The sequence below is a fragment of the Fusarium tjaetaba genome, assembly GCF_013396195.1.
Source record: "Fusarium tjaetaba strain NRRL 66243 chromosome Unknown NRRL66243_c0000069, whole genome shotgun sequence".
NCBI classification, from domain to species: domain Eukaryota; kingdom Fungi; phylum Ascomycota; class Sordariomycetes; order Hypocreales; family Nectriaceae; genus Fusarium; species Fusarium tjaetaba.
In genome coordinates, this window is record NW_023501265.1 from 120,291 (window position 1) to 145,414 (window position 25,124).

At 48.0% G+C, this 25,124-nt stretch overlaps 11 protein-coding genes across 11 annotated transcripts; 6 read left to right on the forward strand and 5 right to left on the reverse strand.

The window, feature by feature from the left end:
* Window positions 1-859: 859 nt before the first annotated feature.
* Window positions 860-2,539, forward strand: FTJAE_3594 (uncharacterized protein; the record flags this gene model as incomplete). The annotated part of the gene is made up of 1 exon (XM_037349908.1): window positions 860-2,539. One exon carries the CDS (start codon window positions 860-862, stop codon window positions 2,537-2,539), a length of 1,680 nt encoding a protein of 559 aa, XP_037209257.1.
* Window positions 2,540-2,832: 293 nt separating this feature from the next.
* FTJAE_3595 (carboxypeptidase 2) lies at window positions 2,833-6,603 on the reverse strand (the record flags this gene model as incomplete). Its single annotated transcript, XM_037349909.1, has 7 exons — window positions 2,833-3,794; window positions 3,845-4,267; window positions 4,318-4,573; window positions 4,824-4,863; window positions 5,180-6,066; window positions 6,128-6,184; window positions 6,241-6,603. 7 exons carry the CDS (start codon window positions 6,601-6,603, stop codon window positions 2,833-2,835), a joined length of 2,988 nt encoding a protein of 995 aa, XP_037209258.1.
* Window positions 6,604-8,421: 1,818 nt separating this feature from the next.
* On the forward strand, window positions 8,422-9,207 carry FTJAE_3596 (uncharacterized protein; the record flags this gene model as incomplete). Its single annotated transcript, XM_037349910.1, has 1 exon — window positions 8,422-9,207. One exon carries the CDS (start codon window positions 8,422-8,424, stop codon window positions 9,205-9,207), a length of 786 nt encoding a protein of 261 aa, XP_037209259.1.
* Window positions 9,208-11,013: 1,806 nt separating this feature from the next.
* On the forward strand, window positions 11,014-11,520 carry FTJAE_3597 (endoribonuclease L-PSP; the record flags this gene model as incomplete). Its single annotated transcript, XM_037349911.1, has 3 exons — window positions 11,014-11,059; window positions 11,114-11,127; window positions 11,179-11,520. The coding sequence occupies 3 exons, from the start codon at window positions 11,014-11,016 to the stop codon at window positions 11,518-11,520; spliced, it is 402 nt and encodes a 133-aa protein (XP_037209260.1).
* Window positions 11,521-11,908: 388 nt separating this feature from the next.
* Window positions 11,909-13,019, reverse strand: FTJAE_3598 (d-amino acid oxidase; the record flags this gene model as incomplete). The annotated part of the gene is made up of 3 exons (XM_037349912.1): window positions 11,909-12,655; window positions 12,713-12,824; window positions 12,883-13,019. 3 exons carry the CDS (start codon window positions 13,017-13,019, stop codon window positions 11,909-11,911), a joined length of 996 nt encoding a protein of 331 aa, XP_037209261.1.
* Window positions 13,020-13,557: 538 nt separating this feature from the next.
* On the forward strand, window positions 13,558-14,519 carry FTJAE_3599 (2-dehydropantoate 2-reductase; the record flags this gene model as incomplete). The annotated part of the gene is made up of 2 exons (XM_037349913.1): window positions 13,558-13,753; window positions 13,807-14,519. 2 exons carry the CDS (start codon window positions 13,558-13,560, stop codon window positions 14,517-14,519), a joined length of 909 nt encoding a protein of 302 aa, XP_037209262.1.
* A 2,353-nt stretch (window positions 14,520-16,872) lies between these two features.
* On the forward strand, window positions 16,873-17,795 carry FTJAE_3600 (Rtm1p; the record flags this gene model as incomplete). The annotated part of the gene is made up of 2 exons (XM_037349916.1): window positions 16,873-17,062; window positions 17,119-17,795. 2 exons carry the CDS (start codon window positions 16,873-16,875, stop codon window positions 17,793-17,795), a joined length of 867 nt encoding a protein of 288 aa, XP_037209263.1.
* Window positions 17,796-18,377: 582 nt separating this feature from the next.
* FTJAE_3601 (RTM1) lies at window positions 18,378-19,384 on the reverse strand (the record flags this gene model as incomplete). The annotated part of the gene is made up of 4 exons (XM_037349917.1): window positions 18,378-18,811; window positions 18,863-19,088; window positions 19,136-19,158; window positions 19,210-19,384. 4 exons carry the CDS (start codon window positions 19,382-19,384, stop codon window positions 18,378-18,380), a joined length of 858 nt encoding a protein of 285 aa, XP_037209264.1.
* Window positions 19,385-20,005: 621 nt separating this feature from the next.
* On the reverse strand, window positions 20,006-21,737 carry FTJAE_3602 (uncharacterized protein; the record flags this gene model as incomplete). The annotated part of the gene is made up of 2 exons (XM_037349918.1): window positions 20,006-21,078; window positions 21,128-21,737. The coding sequence occupies 2 exons, from the start codon at window positions 21,735-21,737 to the stop codon at window positions 20,006-20,008; spliced, it is 1,683 nt and encodes a 560-aa protein (XP_037209265.1).
* An 892-nt stretch (window positions 21,738-22,629) lies between these two features.
* On the reverse strand, window positions 22,630-23,138 carry FTJAE_3603 (uncharacterized protein; the record flags this gene model as incomplete). Its single annotated transcript, XM_037349919.1, has 3 exons — window positions 22,630-22,708; window positions 22,763-22,994; window positions 23,054-23,138. The coding sequence occupies 3 exons, from the start codon at window positions 23,136-23,138 to the stop codon at window positions 22,630-22,632; spliced, it is 396 nt and encodes a 131-aa protein (XP_037209266.1).
* A 1,409-nt stretch (window positions 23,139-24,547) lies between these two features.
* Window positions 24,548-24,887, forward strand: FTJAE_3604 (uncharacterized protein; the record flags this gene model as incomplete). Its single annotated transcript, XM_037349920.1, has 2 exons — window positions 24,548-24,756; window positions 24,809-24,887. The coding sequence occupies 2 exons, from the start codon at window positions 24,548-24,550 to the stop codon at window positions 24,885-24,887; spliced, it is 288 nt and encodes a 95-aa protein (XP_037209267.1).
* Between the last annotated feature and the right edge of the window lie 237 nt (window positions 24,888-25,124).

Genomic DNA, 25,124 nt, shown 5'->3' on the forward strand with positions numbered 1-25,124 from the left:
ACGCCACTAGGAGACCTCTATGGTCACTAAGTCAGCCCACAATTCCGCCCGCGGAATCTGCAAACAAATCCCTGCCCTTCACCTCATTCACAAAGAACACCAATTACATCGGATAACACAAAGTCAATGCTCTTATAGTGAAACCTGTAAGGTAGTCTAAACATCTGACAATGTTTTATTGCTAATCCGGCGGATATACAGAAGATGTGTTGGCAAACGATGTCACGCTGCAACAAACAGCTCATTGAGAAAAAGACGTAACGAGCAATGAGAAGTCCGCTTTATTGCATTGCGGTCGAAAACCACGGACAGTTGTAACAGTAAACGAAATCAATCGAAGAACGCTGTCAAAGAAATATAGAGTATGAGACAACAGTTTTCATTGCATCAAGCCATTGCCGTCCATTGTCAAAAGAGCCAATGTTGCGAGAATACCCTGTAGCTGCAGGGTAGTCCAACTGAAATGTGAATCTTGTCTCGCCATCGGAATCTTATCCCCGCTCGGACCTCACATCCAAGACACATCCCCCGCCAAGCCAGTAGCACGCATCTAGGCGACGCCTTAAATGATCCCTTGCACAAGCAAATACCACTCCAGACAGCAATCCCTATCGCACCCTGAGACTCTACGTGAGACACCACCACCAACAGCCTGTGATATCTGAGTCTGAATAGCTAAGAAAGCGCCACCAATTGTGGCACGAATGAATTGGAATTTCGCCCCCTTTTTCGCTGCCCTTCCCTTGATCACAAGGCATGTTCAGTACGTGTTGTTTCCCTTGAGGATGCTCATAAAACATAAGGCTGCAGCCACCGCGCTTCTTTTTTCTGAATGTTCAATTGAGTTTCAACTTTTGCTATGACTGTCAAGTTGGAGATTCCGAGGGCTGAAAAGCTCCCAACGCTTCCGACACTACCGACACTGTCATCACTCCTAGCACTTCCAATTGTCGTCAAGATTCTGAATCACCCCAGCCTCCAAAATCTTCCAGATCCCTCACATGTTCGAAAAATTCCAAGAGCTCATATCGCCGCCGTCGCGTTTATCATTTCGGCTCTATCACTTATTATTCTGAGTCCATGGAGCTGGGAAATGGACAGCTCGAGATGGTCGCATCACCGTCACAAATATCGTGACGAGGACCGTAAATTCGCCCTCGTCGTCCCCGCTACATCTCCAAGCCCCGACCTCTGCAAAACGGTCGTCACAGCCCTTGCGCTCGGCTACCCCAGTCCCGTCATCATCAACTGGGGAATTGATCATCGACTCATTTCTCACTGGAACGGTGGCCACAATCTGCCCAAAATTCCTGGCATTGTCGACTATCTCGATGCAGTTCTGCACCCTGATGCGCATCAGTCTGAGAGATTGAGCGAAGATGATATCATCCTCATGGTCGACGGCCACGACGTCTGGTTTCAATTGCCCGCACAGATCATGCTCGAGCGATATCACAAGATCAATAAAGAGGCGAATGAGCGGTTGCGCAAGCAGTGGAATAAGAAGGGGAAGATGCCGATGCAGCAGACTATCCTTGTGGCCACTGGCAAGAAGTGCTATTCTGGTCTGGTGGACAAGGGCATTAACATCCAATGTGAGAAGTGGCCTGAAAGTCCAGAACGGAAGGATCTCTACGGTCCCGATACTGAGAAAGATGGGGAGCATTGGCAGACGAACAGGCCGCGATGGATCAACGGTGGTGTCTACATCGGCCCCGCTGGCGATATGCGGCGCTTGTTCCGTCGATCCCTATTCACCATGCAGGCTGGTATCGGAGAGGGTATCAAGATGCACAGTGAACAAGCTCTCACAGGTGAAGTCGTCGTGGAGCAAGAGATCTTTAGAAAATTCCAGAGAGAAAAGGGAAGACCCAGACGTGGCATGAGAGACATGCTGGACAAAAAACTTGAGTATGGTATTGGTCTTGACTACGGTCAACAGATATCGATGCAGACTCAGTGGACGCAGGACGATGAGGGTCGGGACCATGGTGCTTTCGTCACGTTGGGTGATCAGAAACTCATCGATGAACTCTCCGCTGACCTGGGTATCTCGCCAACGCGCCTAAAAGGTCTACCAGAGGATATCAAGAAGGCAGAGAACCCGCTAGAGCTCATCCAACCAGACGCAGACTGGAACAACATGTCTCTCTACGCCGACTTCTTCCTCGAGACAGTCCCCGTCATTCTTCACCACAACGGCATGCACGGTCTCAAGCGACGCCGGTCAACATGGTGGGATAAACCATGGTACTACCATCACCTACGTGAACTTCTCAAGATGCAGATCCAAAAGAAGGGTGAACCTGAAGATCCTCTGGCCACGGTCAAGACGGATCATGGGAGGGTTAGGTACTGGGGTGTTTCTGCGGAGTATGAGAGTAGGTACCCGAGACAGATGGTCGATAACGCATTTGGGAGGTTGGATAAGATGAAGCTTGGGGAGATTTGTAGACATACGAAGAAGGCGCCCCAGGGGCCGAACCAGGAGTGGTGGGAGGAGGTGTTCCGTGATACTGAGGGGCCTTGGGGACACTAAGTCGTTGCCATCGAGTGTTTGTTTTGGGTATGGGATTGAAGTTTCTATTGATGCGCAGCACTGTGTAAATGAGTTAAGGTAGCTGTGATGTGTGAAGGATTGGAGTTAATTGTCTTTATTGGGAACTCGTTCGACTTTTGTTTCTGTTATAGTACTGGTGTCTGGAAATTAGTATTTGCACAATAGGATATACGCTTACTGTCGTCTCCCGTCTCACCAGAGCCATTATTTGATACAGGTGAATTATTAGTTCTGAGCTTTTGCTTTAATTGAGACTATGATCTCGATAGCTGCTAGTGAGTTTGTTCCCGCGGGATTCTAAATACAGGATACTCCATCCCTGCTTCAACAGGGATAATGTTAAACTTGACATAGCTATCAATATTCTCTGGCTCCAGAGCAATAAACGCCAAGGCCGCATTCTGTTGCCTTGTGCTAACGTAGTAGCTTCCGACCGGCAGCACAACTTCTCGACTAGTTGAGTTGGTGGTGACCGTGTTGAGATAAGTGCCTTCATACAGCTCTGGTTCAGCGACTGAAGACTCAATCGTCAAGGTTTCCAAGGTCCGTCGAAACTCGTAATTCATCCTTTCAACTTCCAGGCCCAAGATTTCCAGTCTCTCGGCAACGTCAGACCACGTTCGTGGGATCACATAAGCTTCGGGCCGGGGCCTGGTGAGATTCGCAATCGATGGGGTAGTCCGCTGGAAGTCAATCGGCACTTGAACGACACTACCATTACGAGTATCGACCATGGTCAATGTTCTATTCTCTGGGACATAAGAATCTGTGATGACGATATCATCATCGCTGTTGATGAACTCATCACGAGCATCTTCGACAACCGACTTGACTTTCTCAGCGTTATCCCTCGCTAACTCAAGAATAGTCTGGATCTTGATAAGAGCAGTCGCAACACGACGTTGGAAATGCTGATTGGCAATACGAATACCCCGCATCTCGAGGAGAAATGAGATCGTTTGTGTTAGCCCGACCGCATTGCGACCAGTGCGTGCCTCGGTCACGGCCTCAGTGAAGCGAATGCGTGAACCTTCTGTTCGGTTCGAAGGCCCGGTTACATAAGGCTCCCACCTGAGGCCGTGAGACTCAAGCTTCTCTCCTACACCTGGGATAAAGAAGTCGAGCAGTTGCTCGCGAATCTTGGGATGGATGTTGGGGTTGATGCCGCCCGATAGCAGAGAGTCGGCGCCATGTTGATAGTGGCCGCCGTAGATTGTAGGCACAGTGAACTCGTCTGCCACCGAGGTTAGTCATGGCAATTCATGGGCGTTGATGATCACTTACGCATGTCGAGCGCTATGTGAGGGTTCCATTCACTGACGACTCGCTTGATCTCCCTTGACTGACCACGCATGAGCTTGAGATGCTCTCGGTTAGGGTCGAGGTTTGATGCCAACTGTCTCTGGAAATACGCAACGCCATCCACGTTATACCGAGGGAGGATCTTGAGGTCCATCTTTTCCAAGATCGACTTTGCCCACGCCGGTTCAGCATCCATCTTACCCAAGAACGCAAGAACGGACTCATCAGCAGCTGGCTCATTACCGTGGATTGCGGCCTGGAGATAGATGCGTAGCTTGTCGCTGCTCGAGTTGGTTTTAAGGGACAGGAAGACATATGGAATAGCACGGCCTTCTTCCGATTGAAAAGCTGCCGATTCATAGGACATCCAGTCATGCTTCTGTGCAAGGTTGCGGATAAAGTAATCTTCGGAATATTAGTACGTATCCTGGAGGCCTTGACATTGGTGGTCTTACCGAGTTCAATATCGTCCGTAGGTCCCTCCGTGCCGTTTGAGAAGCGAGCAGGAACCTTCTCAGGGTTCAAAAATGCAGGCGATCGGAGAGTGATGTTGACGTTAGGGAAGTTGGCAGAGACGAGGTCGGAGTCTTTTGTGGTAGGTGCCCAGTTCTCGCCATATTGAAGACCTGTCTGGATTCCGCCTGACTGTCCTGCGACAACAGATACGAGCGCCGCGACAGTAATAAGTCGTTGAGAAATTATGGGGAGACTCTAGACCAATCAAGCAATCGTCAAAGTCTCAACGTGATACTGTATGTTACTCTGGGGGAACACTGGCCTTTAAATACGACGCATCACATTGCCATCGCATCGCCCTCGGTCATTGATCGGAACTTGTTCTGAATCCGTTCATCGCTTAAAATCGATCGTCACATCGCGTCTAAGTATCGTGACATCAAGTAGGATTTCATTATCAATTACCTCCGCATTCTAACCAAGTTGATACAATGGACTGACTGACGAACTGAGGGGTATGCTTGGCATCAATGATACTCTGGAGACTGGGGTTGATGAGCATTTAGAATTGTCGGATAAGGTAGGTCGATAGATAAGCTTAAGTAAAACTCCGCAATAACCCGACTTTAGTACAACGTTCATCATGCTACGCTTGAGACTCGGGACTTTGTTGGACGAAACTGACGCCCGCATAGAAATACACCCAGTTCTATTACGGAGTTGAGTACCCAGCCAAATGGCACGAGACCTTTGGAGACCTGCCTTGTAATACGGTCTGGCACATTCTGTCAAAACTACTTTCACAAGAGTTGATCTACTGCTAGGGTACCCAGACACACAAACTATCGCCGTTGACCCTACTCCCTGTCTCCAGAAGCCTGACCATTAGTGGGGCCCTCCTGAGGAGGCACCGTTACTAGAACCTCGCCAGGTTCCTCATCAGCATCAGCTTCCTTATCATACTTCGCCTCATCAACACGGAGTACTTCATGCGCCAGCTGAAAGTACGACTTAACCTCTCCCGAAACCTTCTGCTGCTTCTTCTCCTCCTCCTCAAGCTTCTTAATCTCAGCCAGAGCCTCAGCAGGCCCCATATTCCAGAAGGACTCATGCGTAAGTCCCCTGATCTCGGCCGAGTTCTTGCGCACGTCATCCTCAAACAGCTCCGGGATCTTGACGGACGGCGCCCAGAGGCTTAGCTCATACATGAACCGATCAGGGTTGACAACTGCTGTCCATCCTAGGCTGAATGCGATGGAGAGAAGAGGTCCAACACCGGGCACAAAGCCTAGAGCAAAGGTAATAGCGTTCTTAAAGAAATCCTCAAACCAACTTCCCTTCTCACCCTTGCCCCACTCGATGTTCAGACCGCTGTGCGCTTGTGCAATGGTAAGCCAGCTAAAATCGTACGCATCGTTGTACGAGGCTCTAACAGGCACAGTTCGGATGTTATCACGATGGACAAGCTTGATGAACTTGGCTTCGTAGGGGTTCACCTTGCGGAACTGACGAGGGCAGCTCAAAAGCTCAGTCAAACCCGTGATGTCGAACCCGATGGTGTGTTCGCGCCATACGTCAAGGCCGCTGGTGGTGCTTGTCTCGTGACCCATAAAAGTCGAGCCTCCGCGCCAGATGTCCACGGTTCTGTTCTGTGTGAACGATACCTGTAGCCACATGCTGAGATTGGGATGGTCTTCGCTAGCCGAGAAAGCTACAGGGATGTAAATAGCTCGAATTCGAGCAAGCATCTATGACAAGGCTTAGTATCACTATTATCGGAGAAGCAAGCCCACTGGTTATGATACTTACATCGATCCACACCCATCGTTCCTCTTTGGTCGGCATCGGCATGGTCATAAACCAAGCCTAGTGATATCTGCATCAGTATGTACCTATGACGCAACAGCAGGGCCAATACTTACCTCAGCAGCATCTCCTTTCTCATGGTTCTTGAACCGATTCCCATTAGTACAAAGATTATGCTCAAGGCGTCTTCTGATATCTGTCTCACGAGGACCGTAGCTGAAGGGCAACTGCGCCCAGTTTCCGTAGTGGGTGTTCCAGCTGCTGCCCATGACGATGGCGTAGGGAGAGCGCTGGTGATAGTGACCGGTCCAAGAATTTGCATTCTTGGAACCGTGGTCAGCCTCAACGTTCCAGATATACTCAACCATGAAGTGGGAGTAGAAGTGCTCGGGGTTGTCGGCCTGGTAGTGAGCGGGGTCTTTGTTGCGCAGGACACTGCGCATGAAGAAGACTTCTCCCTCAGGATATGGAATGGCCATGGTGACTGGGGCTTCTAAGGGCTGGAAGAGATATGGTGAGTAGGGTCTGGGTTATAGATGAGGTTGAGACTCATTGCGTATCATGGGAAGAAGGCCCCCTTATATAAGAAGAGCACTCGGCGAAGCGGTGTATCTTGTGCATAACCATGATGCGGCCCAGCCTTGACTGATCGAATGCAGATCATCCTCCTTGGGGATTATTGGGAGGAGACGGAAGGCATCGGCGTATCAAGCGCACAACAAGGTCTCGGACTCTGGCCATCCGAAACATTTCATCTGAGACCTGAATCTAGGCAATGCACTCAGATCGTTATCTTCCGACTCGAATCGGCGAATGTTAGAGCCATCAGGACCACTGAAGGAGGGCCAGTACAGCCACTGAAACTGGACGGAGATATCTGCCAGCTTTCAACTCTAGTAAGACAATTGTCTGTAAAGGCTCATATGCATCGAAATGTGGGACCGGTGTATCTGCTTGTCTCAGCGCATCTGGCTTTTGATCTCCCTGGACCGGCATTGCATGCGGATAATACTCACCGCTTCTCGAAAGCCAGCGTATTGAAAGTGCATCAAGAGTCTTGATATCAGGTTTGAAACATGTGACGTATGATAAGACATTGATCTCCGAGACTGATGCTGAAGTCGCATAGGTAACATGAGAAGCCTATGCCCAAGTTCACCAAGACTGGTAATAGCGCTACAACAACTATACCAAGTCCTTCCAAAGGGCTACATGCATCTTTGGATACAAGGCCTGGGTAAGTAATTGAAGGGATCGGAGACATGATACCAGACTTCAGAAATGTACACAGACCTGTGGCCATGCATATGCAGGCGCTCCACAATTCGCAATTTCGATGACCATTACATGTAACAATTTGAACCTGATAGGGTACAATACGATTTCTCTTCCACAGTAAGAGAGAATAGATGGATAGGATCGGAGCGGCCCGAGCCTCTTCCGATGACTGATACCTAGCGCCCAGATGAGACTGGCGATGAGTTCTGATATATCGCTTTCATCTGACTACCAACGTGATGGCAGTGGAGCGATGGCTCCCAAGGCGATATTTCTCAGTGGTTCTCACAGTTCCCGTTCTACGCCAATCTTTATCTATGCCTCAACCCGGGCTCAAGGCGATAAATAAAAAAGTTGAAAGGGGAGGGACAAGCCTCTTTGGTGCTCAACTGTAAAGCCTAGCTATAAGTGAGCGGCCACTTCAAACAAGATATTGACTGGTAAAAGCATAGTAAGAGAAGCTTCAGCCATATTACAAAGATATCCATCGCAGGACATGCGATTTGCAACACGACGTTGGAAGATGGCGGAGAGTGACCTGAAAGATTTCAACTAGACTACTACCAAAGTCATCTGCCCCCAAGATCAGCACAGTGATGACCCAAATAGGTTAGGGTACGTCGAGATGACCAAGGGGCTATGCTGATTGGAGATGGCTGAATTGAATCGATTATACGAGCAAAAATCAAGCTTAAAAGCCTGAGGGCCAGGAGGAACAGGATCCTTGTAAACTAGACTACTGGTATTAATTCACCCACAATTCTGGTCTCCTGCTTTTCCGCACCTGTACCTTGAAATGCCCCACACTGCCCTTTCAGGCTTTACTGGTGTTTGATCAATTGTTTCTACAGGCCTGAACTATTGCTAAAGTCTTGGCTAACGTCATAAGTATGCTTCGACAGGCTGAACTCGTTGGCGGCCATTTTTAAAACGAGGCATATCAGAAGTATAAAGGATAGTACAAGCAGGCAAGAAGGGAGTTTCAATCCAGGTACAATTAAATCTCCACGTCCGCGGTCATGAATTTATTCGAATTAATCCTCCTTCTGGCCTTTCCATCGATCGCTGCCTCGTTGTCCAAGCGTGACTGCGAATCCTTCGATCTCACCGATCCAGGACCCAATGGATGGTCCAGGACGGGCCAGCCAATCCGCGTGTCAGAAACCGTGAACTGCACCGCGGAAAGGGCCAAAGAAAACGGCGACGGCAAAGGACACTGCAACATCCAGCGTTACAAAATGGGCATCATCGCCAACGCAACTATCAACAGCACCGACGGCGCAACCTATCGAGCACCATCTCCAGCAAACCTCAATACCTCTATGGCGAACAAGAACGCCATCATCAAAGCTGTCAAGGGCAGTGTAGACCTGTCGGGCGTCACCCTGGAAAGACTCATCGTAATTCCATTTACAGCCCCTTTCAACACAACGCCAAATGGGACTTACGGATATTGGACATTTACACCTGAGATACGGTGCTGGCGGGGATATCCGAAAGATTGTGACGGTGATTTGGAGGAGGACTTGGATGGCAACTCGGCTGTGGTTTGCGGCTTTAGGCTTAAGAGCAATTCGACGGATGGCAATGGCACTACATATGCAGGCAATGTCAGTTTCGTGGAGGAGGATGAGGAAGAAGGTCTTACAAAGTCTGAGGTCAGACCGTGGCCGGAATATCAGAAGGCTCGTCAAATTGCTGCCGAATGGGATCGGGTTGATGTAGAGTCTGGGGCGATGAGATATTATGGGATGTCAACGGCGGCCATCTGGTCATCTGTTGCTTGTCTCTTTGTATTTATCTAGGATAGTAACTGACATCCATATTTCACCAAACCCTTGCCACCATGCAACACATATACGTTTCAAACCCTACGTCAGCTGAGAGAAGAGCGTGCCAGCTGCTGTAGAGTGGCCTAACGACATTGAGGTCTTGAGATTCAACATCCCATTAGACTGCTCTACGATGAGTTCTGTCTGCTAATTGATGCCCTTGGTCATCAGTCTCAACTATGAAAAGCCGCATCTCTGCGTCTAGCGCATTAAAGAAGGAACATGGAATTTCTGTAGCTCCAATAATCATGCAAAGTGGCAGGAAGCTAGATAAAATGAGGAAAACAGGTAGAATAACAGCCTGATAGCTCGGAAGCTTCCACATTGGGGTATTGACATTGTTGGTAATCTCAATTCGCTGATGAGGGTGGTTTCATAGGCCTTGGGACAGTCGAGCCGCCTTGGCCAACGTCACAGAAGCGACAATGGGCTGAAGGAATTGGGGGCGATTTAGAAGATAAGGCAGCAACAAAGAGCATAAAAGGACTTGATTAAGCTCCTGGGCAGTCTCCAAATTAATAGCCATTTTATACACAACCACAACAATGAACTTCATAATCTTCTGCGCCATGCTTTTCCCAGCCGCATCTCTATCCATATCAAAGCGCAACTGCCAGACCTTCAAGCTAGAAGCGTCAAGTGACTCCAAAGGCTACTTTGATCAAAGTAGCTAGATTCGTGTCACTGAGCTAGTCAACTGTACCGCAGAGAGAGCAAATGAAAGCGGTGACGACGGGGGTAATTGCAGAATCAACAACACCAACGTAGGCATCATCGCCAATTCAACCAGCACCAAGACTAACAATGAACCCCTCGACACTTCCTTGGAGCACAAAAGAAGCATCCTAGAAGCAGTAAAAGATGTGGCGGACTCGAAAACGATGGAGTACGTCAACTTTCAGCGACTTACGGTCATACCATACCGAAACTCTTCTTGGGTCATACCCAAAGGGAAGCGCTGATACTGGGTCTGGGCGCCTGCTATGAACTGTTGGCCCTGGACTCTAGATGACTGCGGCAATGATGGTGATGATGATCTTGATGATACTGAGGTGGTGGTCTGTGGGTTCAGGATTGATAGGAAAGGGAGTAACGAGAGTGATGCCGAGTATCGCGGCAGGGTTGGGTTTGTGGAGGATAATGACCCCAACTCGAGGATCAAACCTGGTGCTAGACCTTGGCCAGACTATGAAGATGCCATTGAGAGGGCTGAGGAGTGAGAGAAGAATGATGTGCATGAGGAGGAAGAGGAGGAGTCGCTGGGTACGAGATTTTACACTGCTATGCCGACTGTCGTTTGGTCATTGTTTATCTCTTTGTCTGCATTAGTTTAACAAGTCATCCTTTAATCATCCAGTCAATATCATGATTCCGAATCCAGTAATAGAAGTTATATCTGCCCTCGTGTGACTCACAGAGCTCAAATGGAGACATTTTCACAGTAAGTGCCGGTCAAGAAACCGTGCCGGTATGATTACCGGTATGATGTGCCGGGAAAGCTAGAATTTATCAGTAGTAGTGCAATCACCCGTCAGATCTCTTCTTTAGTCAGCTCCGGGGTCCTGTTTCGTACAGTGCCAGACATGGGACCGGCTTCCCTGTGCTAGCGGGTTTGAAAGGAGTATAAATCCCCTTCGCTGACAAGGCCGAGGTTCCATGTACAGAGCGAGCTCTAACAGTAAATCCATTCTTCCTCTGACTTCCCAAGGTACTAGAAAATCATCGCGTGTTGGAGTGAAACAAGCGACTATTTTTACAAGATCCAAAAGGCTCGACAACATGTCATCAGACCTCACCACCATTTCAACGTCAGAGGGATGCCCAGGTAAGGAGCACCAAACATCAAACAACTAAACAGAAATCTAATCCTTTGTGATAGCTATCGGACCCTATGTAAGTCCCTTCCGAGCAATTGACAGTACTAATTACTAACTGATCCACAAGTCGCAAGCTGTAGTCGCAGGCTCTTATGTCTTCCTCTCAGGCCAGATTCCAATCGACTCAACCGGCAAGCCTCTACAAGGCAGCATCGCGGACAAGACGCATGCTTGTTGCAAGAGCGTCCAGGCAGTTCTGGCAGCGGCCGGTAGTGATGTTAGTCGTGTGGCAAAGGTCACGGTCTTCTTGGATGACATGAAGAATTTTGCTGAGTTCAATGCTGTTTATGAGATGTATTTCACTCATAAGCCGGCTAGGAGTTGTGTGGCGGTGAAGACACTGCCTAAGAATCTGGAGGTGGAGGTTGAATGCGTGGCTTTGGTGAGCGCTCAAAGATCTCGGCTCTGAGTATGTATGACTTGGAACTTCGGAATAGGAGATTTACAGATAGTTTAAATGACATATGCAGAGGCTCTTGCATCATCTATCCATGCCTCGATGTTAAGACTAGACCATTCCGCTCGTACTTAAGATTGCTTATAGGTGCCTTTCAAGTCTAATCGTGTAGACTAGCCATAAAGTGCGCAGACCTTACCGCTGGCACTGTTGTTGCTGTCTATTAGCAAGAAGCAACCGAGAACTTAAGTTTTTCCAACGTGAATAGCCTTAGAAGTCCACTACAATCATCAGGGCTCTACCTGTACAACGTTGTCCTAAATGCCTCATCTATCTAGTCGGAAAATGAATTCATATGAGAACTATAATTGAATGCCTATATAAGAACATCAAAGTCGTGTCAAAGCTTGCTTTTCACGGCCTCCTCCTCTGTAGCAGACCTCACCAGATCTCGGACCCTCAAAGCCACACCATAGCTATAGGTATACCCAAGCGTGTTGAAGCCATAAGCATGTATCACATCGTCCTCCCGCTCGAGTCGATATCCGTCTTCTCTACCCGGTCGAAACCCAACCAAGTCTTTCATGACATGCTTGTCCAAATCCACATCGTGGTACAGGTCGCTTGCGACGAGCTTCATTCGTCGTAAAATATGCGAACGCACTTCTGGATCAACCTTCTGATCCATGTTGCCTCGCTGACTTACTCCTCCGACGATCACACCGCCACTATACATCCGCGGGATCTGGTAGGTGTAGTGAGAGCCCTGAAACATAACCATTTCATGAGAATCACTTTCGATAAGCATGGTCTGGCCACGAACGGAAACCACTTTTTTGTCATTCGCGAGGTGGAAAGCTCCCAGACCTGACGCGTTGACAATTGTCTTGGTCCGTAGAATGGACCTGGCTTCTCCGATGGACTTGACTTCAGCGCGGATGAAACGAACTCCTTTCCCATCTAATACTGCTTTGATCCAAGGCAAGAACACTTCTGGGTTGACGGTCATTGATTGATACTTGAATCCAATTTTGGCGCTCGCTGGAAGTGCTTGTGATGGCAGACGGCGATACTTAGGGACCATCCGCTTATACCAGATAGTAGAATCGTCGTCTCGGTCATCATAGTACTCGGTTACATCTACCACCTGATAACTAACTTAGCTGTGAGCCCTTATGGTAGAATGGCGTACAGGATTACTTACCTGCACTCCGCTTGTCGGATCACGATGGGCGAGTGCCCAGTAGAACTTGAAGCTCTCGGTCTGCAAATTTTGTCCCTTGTAGTCCGGATGGGGAAGAATGCCAGCACCAGCCCTTTACACAACACTTGTCAGAGTTGATGAGAGATTCATGGGGGTTGGGTGGTCCCTACCATGGGCTTGCCCACTGCTGAGATGAATCGTCTCCAGGTAGGTCACAGGCGACGATGGTAACAGAGTATCCGGCATCGATGAGAGCCAGAGCAGACGTGAGTCCTATGATTCCAGAACCGATTATGCCGACTTCCATTGTGAATATTTTGGCGTCCTTCGCACGGGCGGTCTGTGGTTCTTAAGAGTTGTTGTACTGGTTAGAGTGTTGGTAGCAGCGTTTTGAGAGAATATTGTTTAACGAAGTGTTATTTGCATTTGAGACTTATGGCTGAGAGCTTATTCCTACAGAGAGAACCGAGTCTATCGATGACGAGATTGAATGTGATACAAACCGGTGCCGGTCCTGGTCATCAGAATTGGCGAGCCATATTGGAGTTGCCAGGCCCTGCTAACCGGCACATTGGTTGCTGAGCACTAGAACTACGGCTAGTCAAGAACCGGTAGGTCTTCTGAGAGCATCAGTTGTTATGCCGGCGATGAAAGCGGGGCCGTAGCCCGGAGCTTGGACAGTGGAGACAGCCCGGCACCTCGACCGGCACAACCGGATAAGCGGCGGAATTGTCGAATCGCATCTGGGGAAAGATTAATCCTTCAAATATCGCTGAGGCCTCCGATTGTCATTACAGTAACCGATGGCTTAGAAACTTAGCAAAGGCAAGTCGAGGCATTCCATGATGACTTTGCGCAAAAACAGAGTTCTACTGATTGGCAGCGGTGGCATTGGTACGATTGCTGCTCTGAACCTTGAAACAGGAGGTCTAGCTGAAGTCACGTCTGTCTTGCGTTCTAATTACAAAGTCGTACGCAGCAAGGGATTTACCATCAGGTCTTGCCAGCATGGCGATATTGAGAGTTGGCGGCCTACCGAAAGTATACTCAGCCTGTATTCCAGATCCTTGGACTTGTGCTTACTTGGGAAATAGGTTTGGACGCTATCCCGAGCAGATATGATGCACAGGGTCGACCGTTCGACTTTATTGTCTGTTGCACCAAGAATATTCCCGACATCATTCCTACGTTATGCGATATCATTGCACCAGCGGTAACTCCCGGCCATACAGCCATCGTCTTGATACAAAATGGCCTCAACATCGAAAGACCATTTAGCCATCAATTTCAGAATAACGTTATTGTATCAGGTATCAGCAGAATCGACGCCCACGAGCTCGCACCTGGTATCATCGAGCATAAGCAGAACGACGTTCTACACATCGGAGCTTTCAACAACCCGTCCTTGCATTTCAAGGTACAAGAAATGGCGGCGAAGCGCTTCGTAGAGATCTACGGAATGGGGGGCAAAACGACGTGTCTATATAAGCCAGACGTTAATTTTGACCGCTGGAGCAAATTGGTGTATAATGCTTCCTTCAATCCGATCTGCGCACTGACTCACCTGAACACCGGCGAGCTACAGAGAACAGGCAGAGCTGTGGATACTCTCGTGATACCTGCGATGAAAGAAGTTATGGCTGTAGCCAAAAAAGAAGGACACGAGCTTCCAGAACGTATCATAGATGATACAATCAAAAGCAACCCGATACATGATAACATTACTCCGAGCATGCAAATAGATCTTGAAAAGGTAAAGTCTTCACTCAATGCAGAGAGTAGTCCAAATCTAACAGCTGGCCTTTAGGGTAATTTTATTGAACACGAGAATATTATCGGGGAGGTGGTTCGAGAAGGTCACGACAGGGGAGTAGCTACACCGGTGTTGTCAATTTTGTACGAACTATGCTGTGCGGTGGAGTGGAAGCTCAAACAAAAGAGAAATAGTAAATAGGTTAGACAGTTGATTGGTTTAATATCCTTTTGTTACTTACTACCATCTTGTCCAGTTTGTCAAAAGCATGTTATTTCAAGACTGCTATGCTGTATCCATATACCTGACAGTTGACGATTGCATCGCTCCTCTTTCTACCTCGAGATTCGCTCCTCCCTGTATGCGAGTAAGCTTCTTACTTACCCTACTTTCGACAGTCCGCGCGGGACGTCTTAACCCTTACTCCAATTGGAGGTTGGCGGTCGAAGGCGTTTCCGCCCTCGCATAGCGGAACGAAAACGAGGTTAAACGAGATTCGCTAGGCTTAGCACCAGGGAACTTTTGCACTATATCCGGCAATGTCCACAATGCCCCCGTCTGCGCCCAATTAAAAGTCACTATTTGCTGTGAGATGGTAGGGGTACTCACACCGGGTAGTACGCGGACACTGAGCCAATTGCCTTTTATTAGAGCCGCTGCATTTCTCTTTTCCTCGTTCTCGTTTTCCATCCGGACTTTAACTTTTCCCCTCAAGACTACAGAATATTGGCATTGGTTATGTCGAGTAACGCGTCCACGCCGGGAACTTCGGAGCATCGACGATCCAAGACGAAACGAGGCCACAAGAAATCGCGGCTGGGCTGTCAGACCTGTAAGCACAGGCGAATCAAAGTCAGACTCACCTCAATTGCACCACCAGAGGTCGTTCGCTAACTATTATAGTGTGGAGAAGAGAAGCCCATTTGCGCTCACTGTGAGAGACGGGGTGAAGAGTGCCACTACACTCTGCCATTCCACACCAGGCACTACACCTCACCCGCCTCGTCACCGCAGGCATCAGCAGCAGTACCGAACCTTGGTTTGTTGGACTTGGAGCTCATGCATAATTCTGCACGTCGACGTACGCCACTCTCAGCAATGACCCTGCGATAAGGGATCTCTGGCGCATTCGGATCGTCAGGCTTTGCCTAAGCTGCGACTATGCCATGCTGGCGATCTTGTCCGTGTCAGCGCTTCACCTAAGCCACTTTTCGGCCGAGAGGAGAGAAATCCTCCGTGAGAGAGCCATAACGTACCATAACCAGGCGCTTAGCATCGCGGCAGGGTTTATCGACGCGTACAACGACAGAAACGCTCCGCATCTGTTTGCCTTTTCAATTCTGACTATCTACTACTGTTAGTTCCCTGGCTTCTTTGCTGTTCTCGCTAACATCTATTCTAGCCTTCGCCCAGACTCCAGAGCACGATGATGGACCGTATCCTCCTTGGGTAGTCCTAATAAAAGGATGCACGAGCTTTGTGGATTTGGCCAAAAGCACCCTCCTACTCGGGCCTTTCTCAGTCATTATGCACAAAGCTCGAAAGCGCCTAGATCTTAGAACGCAAACGTTTGAAATAGACTACATGCAGCAGTTGCGGCTGTTTGTGGATGAGACAGTGGCCGATACCGAACGGCGGGCCATTTACCACGACGCGATCCAAGCATTGAACCAAACATATGGTGTTTTTCATGAAGTCGGAGGTGAAAATGATCTAGTAGATATCTTCTCTTGGATTGTATTGGCAAAAGACTTTCTCAAGTTTGTGGCAGAGGAAGAAGAAGAAGCTCTTGTGGTGCTGTCCTACTTTTGTGTGTTGTTGCATAAACTACCTTGTCAGTGGTGGCTGGACGGCTGGGTTAACCATATCATGACAAGGATATACTCGTCTGTGGGTGAAATGTACCTCACCTATTTAGTATGGCCGATGGAGGAGATTGGATGGTTGCCGAAGCATTAGAACTTTGGTGTTGTTGGCAGATCTTAGCCGATGCCTAACAGCCCGTAACCTGTGGACAAATGACTATAAGGTTCCTGCTAACGGTCCGTGCTCTCGGTTCTCGTTCCCGTTGTCCCATCTCGGTTTCCAAACGAGTTGTGGATGCCAACGTCCGGTGTTCGCAAGCTATAGCTGACAAGCTGCCGTGGAAACAAAACACCGTTGCACGTCATCCACGTTCCAGGTTCGCATAGAATGCGAGATGCAAAAATAGTAAAGGGGCACAGCCGTCGTGTTAAGGTGGAGGCTGGGATGGCATTTCCTCCCTAGAACCACAAACCATTTTCCACTCTTGTATTCTTCCATGGAAGAACGATTTCGTGTTCTCGATAAAACCTGTTCCTCCCTTTGCTCAGACCCATCCGCTCATCGACCTCGATATCACTTTTAGTCTACGCCGCTAGCGAAGATGGACCTTTTCCCCCGGATTGACAAACTTGCAGATGGCAAGTTGGACTTTAAGCTGTACCGGTACACGCCTTCATTCCCTGCTGCCATCGTCGCGACCGTTATCTTTGCGATACTCTCCTGCCTTCATCTTTGGCGTCTCTACAGAGCTCGAGCATGGTATTTTATTCCGTTCACAATCGGCGGTGCTTGTATGTCTCCCCCGACTCACGCTCCCTGACGACTATCGCTAACATGCGTCTCGCAGTCGAAACCATTGGCTACGCTGCACGAATTGTATCCCATAACAACAAAGAGTCTGTACCTGCCTACAGCGTCCAAGCGATTCTTATCCTCGTTGCGCCCGCCCTCTTCGCTGCCTCCATTTACATGATCCTCGGCCGAATCATCATCTCCCTCCGAGCTCAACATCTCTCATTAATTCCCGTTCGATGGTTGACAAAGGCCTTTGTCTGTGGCGACATCGTCTCCTTCTCGCTACAAGCAGCTGGAGGCGGTATCCAAGCGTCCGGCACCATCGAGGCATATGATAGAGGTGAAAAGATTATCCTAGGCGGTTTATTCGTTCAGATCGTGGTGTTCGGTTTCTTCGTTATTACCGCTGGGCTGTTCCACAGGAAGTGTCTCAAGAACCCAACAGTGGCCGCCAGAGAAAATGCATTTCCGTGGAAGCTCGACCTCCACGTCCTGTATACTGTCAGCATTATCATCCTGGTCCGAAGCATCTTTCGTGTCGTGGAATATCTTCAGGGCAACGATGGATATTTAATTTCGCACGAGGTCTTTCTCTATATCTTTGATGCAGTTTTGATGGCTATTGTCATGGCGGCTTTCCTCGTTTGGTATGTTGACCACCTTCAATACAAAGACGGCGACCAATACGATCTTGAACCTTGTGTCGTCGATGAAACAAACTCTTCTTGATCGAGTGGTAGGACATATGCTTATCGTGTTGGGCGAAAGAGGGGGCTGTTGGGCTTGTGGGATGATTGGCTATCATTACCAAGATCATGTTGATTGATGTTTAATTTTTGCGATATTCGAGCGAGACATACATAATACCTATAAGGCTTCAAATACTTTAATATCCCCTGATTCTAAGCAGAGACACCTGCAGATACTGCATTGCCGCATAAGACTTATTGGACCTCTATTGCAAAAAGCGATTTGAACAGGGACAGAGGAGTCTTGCTGATCCTTAAGCATACCACGTATCGACTGCTACGGTTCCTTCGCTGTCAGTCGGTACTCATTTTTCTTCGGGATACCAGGAAACTACAACAAAACCCTGGAAAGCTTTTAACTTCGAAGTTTGGGAGAAGCCTCTCTCTGTACAGCATTCGGTCTCATGACATGGATCTGAAGGACAAAGACGAATTCTCGTGTTGACATTGCACCAGACAAAGCTTCTAGATCTATTAAAACTACCATCCAGCAACCTTCTAAATCGTGTTCGAGCGTCTCGTCCAGCCAGAACTTTTAATAGCTATGATCCAGCATAACTATCTACTTCTCCCAATACAATCGAATGCCATATCTAACCGCAGTTCCTCCCCCGTTGAGCTTAGCATTCAGCTGGCTAGGATGTTCCCAAGCGAACAAGGCCATCGCGAGAAACATCAACACACTGTCGAGAATGTACATGTACGCCTCATGGGAGATGAGATAGCCAGCATTCCCTTGAGCATATTCGATCAGGCGGAAGACAGACCGCACAAGAATGAGACCAGAAGCGATGTACAATGTGAAGAGGTACTTCTGCCAAGGAATCCCTGATACAGCGGCCTTTGCGGACATGGAACCTACAAGCCTCATGTGAAACACAGCGGCAGTGACAGCAAACAGTGAGAAGAAGGCTATTTGAACGATGAGTCCTATGATGACGATACGTTCGCCATTGTGGAGAGCATCAAGGGAACCACCTGCCATCATGCCACCACCTAAGAATGATAAGAATGAATGTTAAGGCCGGAGTGACAGAAATGACTTACCTGCACCCTGAAGAATGAAAGACGCAACATCGCCGACGACAAAGATCTTTGTAAGCCAAACACTCTTGATAGGTGAGTGCCGCTCCCCGTCGGTAATGATGATGATGCGCCCGAGGATCATGTAGATGCTTGCCGTGAACAAGGCCGGTGAGATAAGCAACAGCAAGGTCTGGACCACATAAGGCTTGACAGTCCAGTTAGGACTTTCGCTGGCAGAGACTGCCCTCTGAGTTGAGGTTAGAAATGGAAGACTTCAGCGCTGAAGAAACTTACACCAATGTAACCAATGACTTGCACTGTTCAGGAGTCAGTCTCGGAATGAGTGAAGATCACTTTTGAGGACTTACTGAAACCGCCGATGACGAAGCAAGAAAAGAACCATGTCTTGGTCCTGATCAATTGATATGTATGCAGTCCAGTGACTAGCAGAAAGAGGATGATGAAGATGACAGCCGCCGCCATGGACGGGTCATATCTATAGAGCTTGAAGATAGCATCGCCATCTCCTGCTGATTCAGACATAGTTGAAAAGGGTTTAGGTTGTCTGCGATGGTGGTAAAACTGAAAAAACTCGATATTAAACGTTTTAGTGGCAAGAGCTGCTGGGGAAATATTCCTTGCGTGAATGTTAGAAGACTGCCATTATTGAAAAACTTGAACAGTCTTTATACCGACAGCAAGACATTTTTCAAGGCGTCTTCTAATCCCCACTGACTCCGTGGCAGTGCACTCCCTTTTCTAAGCGCTTGCTCCATGTGTAATCTCGGGTTCGTTTACGGGCTTTGACGGGAATGCGAGGAACGAGGCTGACAGATTGGCGACTGTCCTCTTTTATGTTTCGGATTTTTTGTTTCACAGCAATCCCTGATTATATATGTCCAACAGCTATTTATTACGTCGAATTATTATCTGAAATGTTTGTTGATTATGCGTCAATCAGGCACACCGGATTCAGGTGACGGCTATATTGCGACGACACGCGCGTAAAGAGTGCGAGAACGCTTTAAGAGTGGAAAACTGCAAGCAGATCTAGCGGCTATCATACTTGGAAGTGTATGACATGGAAATTCGGACCATTGTCTTCCGCCTTGTTCTTACAACATTCTTAGTTTTATATCTCATGGTTTCTTCCATCTATCTTCGCTACTCTAATCGTGCCTTGGACGCCTTTGCCATCTTCTCCAACTCTTTGACGTCCTGAAATTCTCCATGAATTACACCCGAGTCTACATCATGCCGACAGCTCAACAGTACAAGGGCCGAAGACTTCCACAGCGGTACCTCATGCTTTCTCGCAGTGCCCACTATAGTAAAGACGGCAAACATCAACGCAGAAAGCTCCAGCACCGCAGGGCCAATTAGCCAGTACCATCGGATAGATACAAAGATCTGGCTTTCTCTCCGGACTCCTTTCGCCAATTTCTCGTTCGGCCCTGAGCGGAGGTAGTCCGTCATGCCCCGTGCCATATTGCCGAAAGCACGCGTGAGATTAGTATCTCCATCCAGGGCGGCACTGAGCCCAGGGTTATTGTTCTTTGCGCTTCCACTCACGAATTCGGATTGAAACGTCGTGGACTCGAAAAAGGCTTGCAGGGCCCTGATGTCGATGATGGATATCCGGAACGGAGGTAGTTTGGAGGTTTTGTTGCTCACAAGATATGTTCGGTCTAGGGGACCATCCCAGGACCAATTGGCACGCCGAATGTCAATTTCAGAAACCTTCCCGAAAGAAAAGGTGCTACCGTTCGCTTCAGCCCTTGGGTACTCGTAGGCAGTAAATCCCACGCTGCATTCGGTGATATTAATATCAGTAGCGTTGAAACTAGTATCGTAGCCTGATCTCCAAACTGCGATTCTCACAATGTCGTCCAGTGATGTGGTGATATTATTAGGGTTATCGAGGTGGGTACGTGTCGCGTTGATTCGGAAAGTGGTTTGCGAGTCAGTCAACACATGCTGCGTTGTAAGTGTGATGTTGCCCGGTGTTGTAAAATTGCAATTGCGATCGAATACCATTCCTGGTCTCCCTTCTGGCTTTATACAGTGTTTTGTTTCCAGCGCCGACATGGTGACATTCTTGCATGTGCTCTTGAAGCCCAAGGATATATAAGAGTCTCTCCAGAGACAGGCGCCACCGCACTTGAATACTGGAATGGAACTTATGTCGTAAAGGCCTTGGAGGATAGCAGATTGCATCTGTGTGTCCGGCGGTATCTCTAAGGACAACTGTTAGTTACTGTATATCATTGCATTTTGACGACCTACCCGACTGAGCACCCGTCGTCATGTTTCTATCATATGCATGTGCATATCCAAAGGTCGCATCATTGCTTGGGACATCCACCATCCTTGGTTCTAGGCTGACCACGGCCTGGGAGAGTGGAGAGAAGCCCAGGCGAAGGATCGTTATGAAAGCTCCCAACGTTGCCAAATTCCAAGGAACTTTGAAGATGAGAAGCATCGCTCCGAGTGGACCTCGACTGGCCTCGTCAAACCTTTCAACGTTATACACGGTCCGCGAAGATTGCTTGAAGTAAAGCCACTTGAGCTGACCGATAAAAGCGCTGACGTTATGCATCATAGCAGCTGTGCAACCTGTCGACAGGATGGCTATGGTGGTGCTTATAGAGATTGAAAGAGGCCATTCGGAGTAAGGCTTGTCGCGCATGCTACAGAATATCGCAACCATTCCCGCAAACAAAACGAGGGTCGTGAAAGACGTCAGGAGTTCCAAGCCCCACCCGTGGGTAGAAAAGGTTGCATGTCGGACATATCTGCCCTTGCGAGACGATTCTCTGGTAGAACCTAACTCGATTTCATCTGTGTCTATGTCGCGAGCTGATGTCGCCACGTACCGATGTGATTTTGGCTGCATCTTGTCTTGACAGCAGTTGATTGAGAAGATAGAGGTTGAAATCCACTCCAACGGAAGGGCCATTAAATAGCACAAGCCAAGTGCAAGAAAACCACGCGTGCGAGAATCTCTTTTTCAGCTGTCTAACTAAACCAATTAGAATCACTGTAGTGTTGCACATGAAACTGTGGCTTTGCGCAAAGCGCTTATCACTCGAATTTGGCCAATCTTGGGAAGTAGGTCAAGTGGGGGCTGCACCGGTGACTCCAGGTGCAGCTTGGCAATAAGGCTGAGCGAAATACAAGCCGATTGTTGCAATGTGTCCCGACTGAGGGGCCTCAACTGCTCCGTAGAGGCAGTGGTGCTTGAAAATAGGCGAGGACGCTACAACGCTTGGCTACAATTGCGGCTCTTCTTATCAGTCAAGCACTACTGCGTTGGAGGGTTCTCCATGCAGTTGTAACCACTAATCCAAACCAACCTTGCCCCGAGTTGTTAGCTAGGTCATTGTGGATCAGCGTCTAAAAATAGTAGCTGTTCGGCTCGGTGCATCCCACGAGTCCTATGAGTAATTCACAACAAGCAGCTGTTGTATCCATGAACTGGATAGAATATTATATATTTTCTGATAGAAGATGAAGTAAAATGAGAGATATCGCTGATTTATTAGTTTTGAACTGTTACACAAGCGAACTGGTTTGCCTACCACTTATCTGCTAGGAATCCCAATATCTCTGCATTGTAGAAGGAAATTGGGCAAGCTCAAAACTACGAATTATACAAGAAAGTGTAATAGTAACTTCAGTCAAGTCAAAAGTCGTATTTAATACCTGGGTTGCTTGCTATAGTATCGATCTAAGCCTGATGACTTGACCCAAAAGCCAAGTGACTCTCAAAGGCTGCCATATGCAGTCTAGAGGTTCTGAATCACATCGCAGCCAGTTCCACGACTGAACGTCTTCGAGGCAAGGTTGTGCTGGTTTTTGTATTGGCTATGACCCAAAAGGTTAGACATCAGCAACAGTGATGGGGATAGTAGGACTTACGCATAGCCGGCAGGACCTTGAACTTCGCTAACGTCGAGCACATAGATTCCATCTGTCCAGAAGCATTGAACATTCTCAAGCTTGACTGCATTGACTTTGAACTGATCGCAGTATAAACCAAGATGGTCATCATTGCGGGGGCTCGTGATGAGCTGAACTCGATATCTTCTCAGGGCATGCTCGTACCAGTTGGACTTCCACTGGAGGGTCAACTTGCAGTTCGCGCGCTTATCTGTCGAGGATAGCATTTAGTACTCGGCAACCTTGAAACTAAACTAGCAGAAGACTTACCTTCAGCGATGCCAATAGGGTCGGGGATGGCTGTGGCAAGAGCAGGAATTGCCAGAATGGCCTGTGCGAGGATTGAGAACTTCATATTCAAGGGGAGAAGTCACGTAATTCAGTTAATAAAGAAGTTGCTTGGGAATTGGAGATATACACTAGGAGCACGAGGATCCCGCTACTGAGGAAATGCTTTGACTTTATAGTCGTTTATGATAAACTAAGATACGTGTTGAATTCTGGCTCGTGGTACAGAGTAACGTAACATACCATTCCGTCAGACATTAGAAATCAAAAGGAAAAGCGGCCTCGGGAGGCTTGGTTGAGTCCACATCCAGCATATCGTGATCCTTGAATTACCTCAAGAACCCATTTTAGGATACTATATGTAAGGATCAGAATCCCACCCGCGTATTGATTTAGGAAAAGGTAAAGTCCGCGGATAATATTTCAAAAGCTACCCCCTTTAACGTACGTCTTACACCTTGTGACTTTCTAAATTGTGGTTCTATCGTTTCCTGGTGTTGATCTGCTGTCAGACAAGAGCCACATAATACAGTGGGACTTAGACTTATATAGATGCCTAAAAAGTGGTGATCTTTTATGTTACATCGTCGACTTTATTTGTCTGAATAGACGCGGTCGACCCACTGTATTCGGAAGTTTTATTAGTAGCCTGGCTCTCGTTTATGTCGGGGAAATACTCCAGTATTGCTTACTCCGTACTTTACTCCGTACGGAGTAGGTGTCGATTGACGTCCAACAACGTCAACCCTGAACATGTAAAAGTTTGTCCTTGAATGGTCCCCGCTGAATAATATGTATAGAGCGAGTAAAGTCATTGCTGTTGCCTCCTTGTCATCTACGTTTGGATGATCTGACAGTTATCAGCACATCGCTAGACCGTCGGACTATCGGCTGGGGGTCATCTCAAATATCAAAAGTGCCAGTCGAAGCGATGAACCATTCTCTTCGGTGGAAGAAATGCAACGTCCTACTTCGTATCAGGCCCACAAAATGACCGTGGGTAATAGAGCCATGCCTGGGTCCCAGCCTATACATGAGAATCAGTTTCCTGAATTGGATAATGCAACTCTGACATCATGACATCAATAAATCGCCGACTCGGCAGTACTAGCATGAGCTAGTGGGACTTAGAATGAAGCGAGGAAAGAAATGCTCCGCCGCAGAGACAGGGGCAGATATAGCATGACCAATTCTGTGTCCCAGATTCTAAGAAGCCAGGTAACAAAGAGACAAATATCAGCGCGTATAAAAGAGAGTTTTATTCCGCCCTAAACAACTTTTATTCCTCAGCTTTAGAGAACCCTCGCTGAACCCTTTTAAAAATGGAATTCACTATGTTTACCCAGGCTGCCATGGCCATTCCCTTCATGACTGGAACTTTGGCTACTCCTACCCCTGATGCTAAATCACTGCCTCGCTGAGGCACTTCATATCTAATACATATCAGCCTCGGAGGTCAAACGGGCAGATTGTTCCATGACAGTCCGATACAGAACGGACTGGGTCGAGAAAGGTCTAGACAGATATCGAATGCAGCTCATCAGAAGCCCTCGCAATGACCGACATCTCGGTGTTTACTGCGACGCTTTCAAAGCACCCGTTGGTTTTGTCATCAACCCTCAGTGTTTCTGGGGAGATGCATACTATGTTGATGTCAGCGCTGCTCGAGCTCCTGCAGGCCGAAGGTAAGTAGTGTTTGACCTTATAAAGGTTTCTCCTCTAAAATGGTATCTTTAGGGCAGTTCGAGACGCTCATAACAAAACTTGCAATGACTTCGAAGTGTACACTGGCTGCAAAACAATCAGAGAGTTCTAAGAGTCTTTGATGAGAAGACTGCTTATTGTTGGAGTTTTAGCAGAGACGATAGGCTCTGAGCCCTGAAACTTGATTCAATTTATTTATATAGAAGGAGAAAGGAGGAGGAACAGAAAAGAGAGCACCGCGAACTAGCTAGTACATCTTGCGTATTTACGAATACATTACGGATTTCCTCTCATACTTGACCAGCCCTGGAATGATGCAAGGTAGATGATCCACAGTGAAATAAGAAAG